This window comes from Sinocyclocheilus anshuiensis, unplaced genomic scaffold (assembly GCF_001515605.1).
Source record: "Sinocyclocheilus anshuiensis isolate Anshui unplaced genomic scaffold, SAMN03320099.WGS_v1.1 scaffold169, whole genome shotgun sequence".
Lineage (NCBI taxonomy): Eukaryota > Metazoa > Chordata > Actinopteri > Cypriniformes > Cyprinidae > Sinocyclocheilus > Sinocyclocheilus anshuiensis.
Genome location: NW_015539818.1, coordinates 143,834 through 147,595, shown reverse-complemented (window position 1 = coordinate 147,595; position 3,762 = coordinate 143,834). Strand labels below are relative to the sequence as shown.

The following is a 3,762-nucleotide window of genomic DNA, read 5'->3' as shown; positions in this document are numbered from 1 at the left end:
GGTTGCGGCTCGAATCAAGTTCAAGACATTGATGCTTGCATATAAAACAACCACAGACTCTGCACCCGCCTACTTCCACTCACTATTACGAATCTACATTCCCTCCAGTCTGAGATCCGCTAGTGAGTGACGCCTTGTGGTACCATCACAGAGAGGCACAAAATCACTTTCCAGAACTTTTTCGTTCACCGTTCCTGGCTGGTGGAATGAACTTCCCACCCCTATCCGGAATGCTGATTCCCTGACAATTTTCAAGCGACACCTGAAATCTCATCTCTTCCGTCATCATTTGACTTCATCTTTAAAAAAAAAAAAATAGCTTTCTCTTTACTTAACCTCTCCAGCTTGTATTACTCTGAACAATGCCTGAAACTTTGTATTGCAAGCACTTCCTGCGTTTATTTGCCTCTTTATGATGAATCGCTTATTGTATTTCTCAATTGTAAGTTGCTTTGGATAAAACCGTCTGCTAAATGAATAAATGTAAATGTAAATATGAAAACTGAGCAGTGTTTAACACTGAAGGTTTTGCCGTGCCATTAAACGTAACCTGCATCATGTGTTTTTCTTATAATCATTTCTTAAAATTAATTGAATAATTGGCCTCTATTTAGCTAGGAAAATTAATTGGATAAACTGTTAGGGATGGGGAAATATGTACAAATAATTAAGAATTAACACACTGGCATCATGTCACTAGTGGTGTAGGTGCATATTAGTGATACTTGTTATACAGGCGTTAGATCCTCACATAAAAAACAAACATTTCTAATGGAAAAATGAGTCATATCTTTAGTTGATTCACAGCCCTAATTATCAACGCATAAAGAGCTTAATGAATAACAAACAGTCCTTGAACTTCTGTATTTCTAACAGAACTGTGATTTAAGTGCTGTTTTCGAGACTTGCCTCGTATTTGCTGGGTGCCACAAAGTTGAGAGCCTCGTCAGGATCGTAGAGGACGGAAAATGCCAACTCTAACACTTCCTACAAACAAAGCACCATTCAAACACATCAGTCATACATCCATAACATAGAAACAGAATATAGAATGTGCGATATTCTGTATGGTTTGGGTATTGTGCATTCTGTTTCATAGCAGTTTTACAGATAGTACTGCTTTAAAAAGTGAACCAAACTAAACAATTCCTTAAGAGGAGTAAAACCTTGAGAGGAACCAGATATATATTTAAATAAATATGCATGCAATATTACCATATTAACATGTTTGCTTCATAAATGCATTATTCAATAATGATGATGACGTCAGTGATTAATTGTTTATTTGAGGGACACAGGCAGGCAGGCTTTAAAAAAAAAAAAAAAAAGACATTAAACAACAGTGTCATGTCAGATCTTTCTCTCTCTATATCAGTTCTGCTCAAAAGTGCGCTGGAGAAGATGAAGTAAGTGGCTTAACCTTGTTCTGCTTGAGTGCGCTCTTCTCCTTCATGTGCGGACAGTCTTTCCCCGTCAGCACTGCTTTAATGTCCGACACGGGAACTGTGGGTCAATGACAGTGAGTTTGAATACACTGTGCAACACGTGATGTGAATAATATTCAGTGGTTTTATGTCACGTAAGTGCGCTCACTCTTATCGGTGAGCAGTTCAAACGGCACTTCCCCCTGCGGAGACTCGTCCAGATCTCCGTAGTGCAGGACCTTGTGATTTAACGACAGACGGCAGAACCAGAACTTCTCTGAGAGAGGAACCAAAGATCATTAGAAGAGGAAACTCACATTACAGAAGAATAGCGCAGAAGCGGCTGTCATGGGCAGATGTGAGCTTTCGGCACCTTGTCTCCGTCTGTTGCCGAGTTTGCGAAAGCAACTTCCCTCACACAGACGATTGAGTCGCTGCTGTTTGATCAGCTCCAGAATCTCTGGCTGGATCCGCTCACGCAGCTCACTGACAATCAAGAGGAAACACACTTGAGACCAGCTGATCCTCAAACTCAGATATACTCATATGAGCATTTGGATTGGTTGGTCGCTCCTCCTCAGTACTTTTGCCTTGTTTTCCAGTGCAGATGTCTAAAAATTCTTAAATCAAGATCCATTTACCTGAGAAGCAAAATGACAGAAGATAATAAGTCTTGTTTTCTGCAAAACAATGCAGAACAAATATCTGCCAATGGTCTCAGAAAAATAACCTTAACTCAGTTAAGTAATTTTCATAACCCACTAACAGATATTTGTTCTTGTTTTAAGAATAACCTCAATTAATTTTGTTAAATTTCTCAGAAAACAAGACTCAAGACTGTTCATCATTTTGCATCTCTAATATCTTGATTTAAGCAGTGTTGGAAGGTTACATTGGAAATGTAATCGGTTACAGATTACAAGTTACCCTATTTAAAATGTAATACATTGTGTAACTATTTCAATTACTTCATTAATGTAACTGATTACATTTGATAAATTTTTGATTACTTTTCTACATTTCTAACAAATGTTTTCAACTGTTAATCATTTTCAAATATTTAAACCAGGCAGGGTTAACCTTGCAGTAACACTCAACACTAAACTCAAGATTATAGCATTTTAATTTTAAAGCACAGCCACCACAAAATCAGACTTATCGCCTCTTTTTACTTTCAAATTGTTATGATTTTTGATTTTAAAATTTTCAGCACTAAAACACATTTTTATTACTTGCCATGGTGGCAGCTCTTAAGACAGGTTGTAGCCTAAAGCTTTCAGCGGCAATGTGGATTGAAGTAAATGGCAGACGTGGTGCACTGCAAATTCAAACAAGAGAACCAATCAGAAGCATCAGAACAGCATTGCTTTACTAAACAGCCTTTAAATGGCTGGAGGGATCGTGCACATCAAAAACAGGCAAAGCAACAAATGAATATTATTCAACATATCCTAGCTTTTTACAGAAAATATTCAGATGTAACACCCTTTGTAATCGTTACCATTTTCATAAGTAACTGTAATTTAATTACACATTTTTTTCTCAGTAACTGTTACTCCCCAACACTGGATTTAAGGATGTTTAGGTATTTGAATTGGAAAACAAAACCACTGAGAATGAACATCATTTTTGTAGTGCATGCAAGATTTCATGCCATGACTATGAGTTTAATACTTTCTGCTCTGATTTAAAACCTTTTAAGGCCTTAAATTGTGGAAGGGTAGACCTTTTTAAGACCCATAGAAACCCTGTAACGAGAAACTATGCTTCTAATCACAGGTTGAGAGTTGTAGGTCCAACCCCATATCGCTCCATTTCATGCTTACTTTTAAAATAATAAAGACCTATAATTTGGTTTAATTTCCTCAATGCATTAGCGGTTTATAACTCAGGCATGTGATCAGCTAGAGACAAAAAGGAAGGAAAATCTGACCATGCCCCAAGTCATGCCCACAAGCCACGCCCCCCAGCACTTATTATTAAAAATATAATATATTTTAGCATATTTAAAGATATATCTTATATTAATACATACTATTGTTCTGTAAAAAATAAAAAGCAGCATTTAATAATCATGATAACAATATAATACAATATATTATAATAAAGTACTATAATATATTATAGTAAAGTATATAGAATTGTTATTATTATTAAAGTACCTGCCAAAAGTTTGGAAACATTACAGTTATTAATGATTTTGAAATAAATATCTTCTGCTCATCAAGGCTGAATTTATTTGATCAAAATAAAGTAAAAAAAACACCAATATTGTGAAATGTTATTACAAATAACAAATTTTTTTTCAATTTTAATATAATATGAAATGTAATGTTAT

General features: G+C 35.6%; 1 protein-coding gene across 2 annotated transcripts in view; it reads right to left on the bottom strand.

Annotated features, from left to right (window-relative positions):
• Positions 1 to 3,762, bottom strand: part of elmo2 (engulfment and cell motility 2) — a 38,235-nt gene that overhangs the window by 8,405 nt on the left and 26,068 nt on the right. For both annotated transcript variants that reach the window (XM_016480126.1, XM_016480127.1), the window contains exons 17-20: positions 1,798 to 1,910; positions 1,594 to 1,701; positions 1,421 to 1,503; positions 910 to 987 (exon numbers count right to left, since the gene is read on the bottom strand). In XM_016480126.1, coding sequence (XP_016335612.1) covers positions 910 to 987; positions 1,421 to 1,503; positions 1,594 to 1,701; positions 1,798 to 1,910 — 382 coding nt within the window. The remainder of the gene's footprint in view (positions 1 to 909; positions 988 to 1,420; positions 1,504 to 1,593; positions 1,702 to 1,797; positions 1,911 to 3,762) is intronic.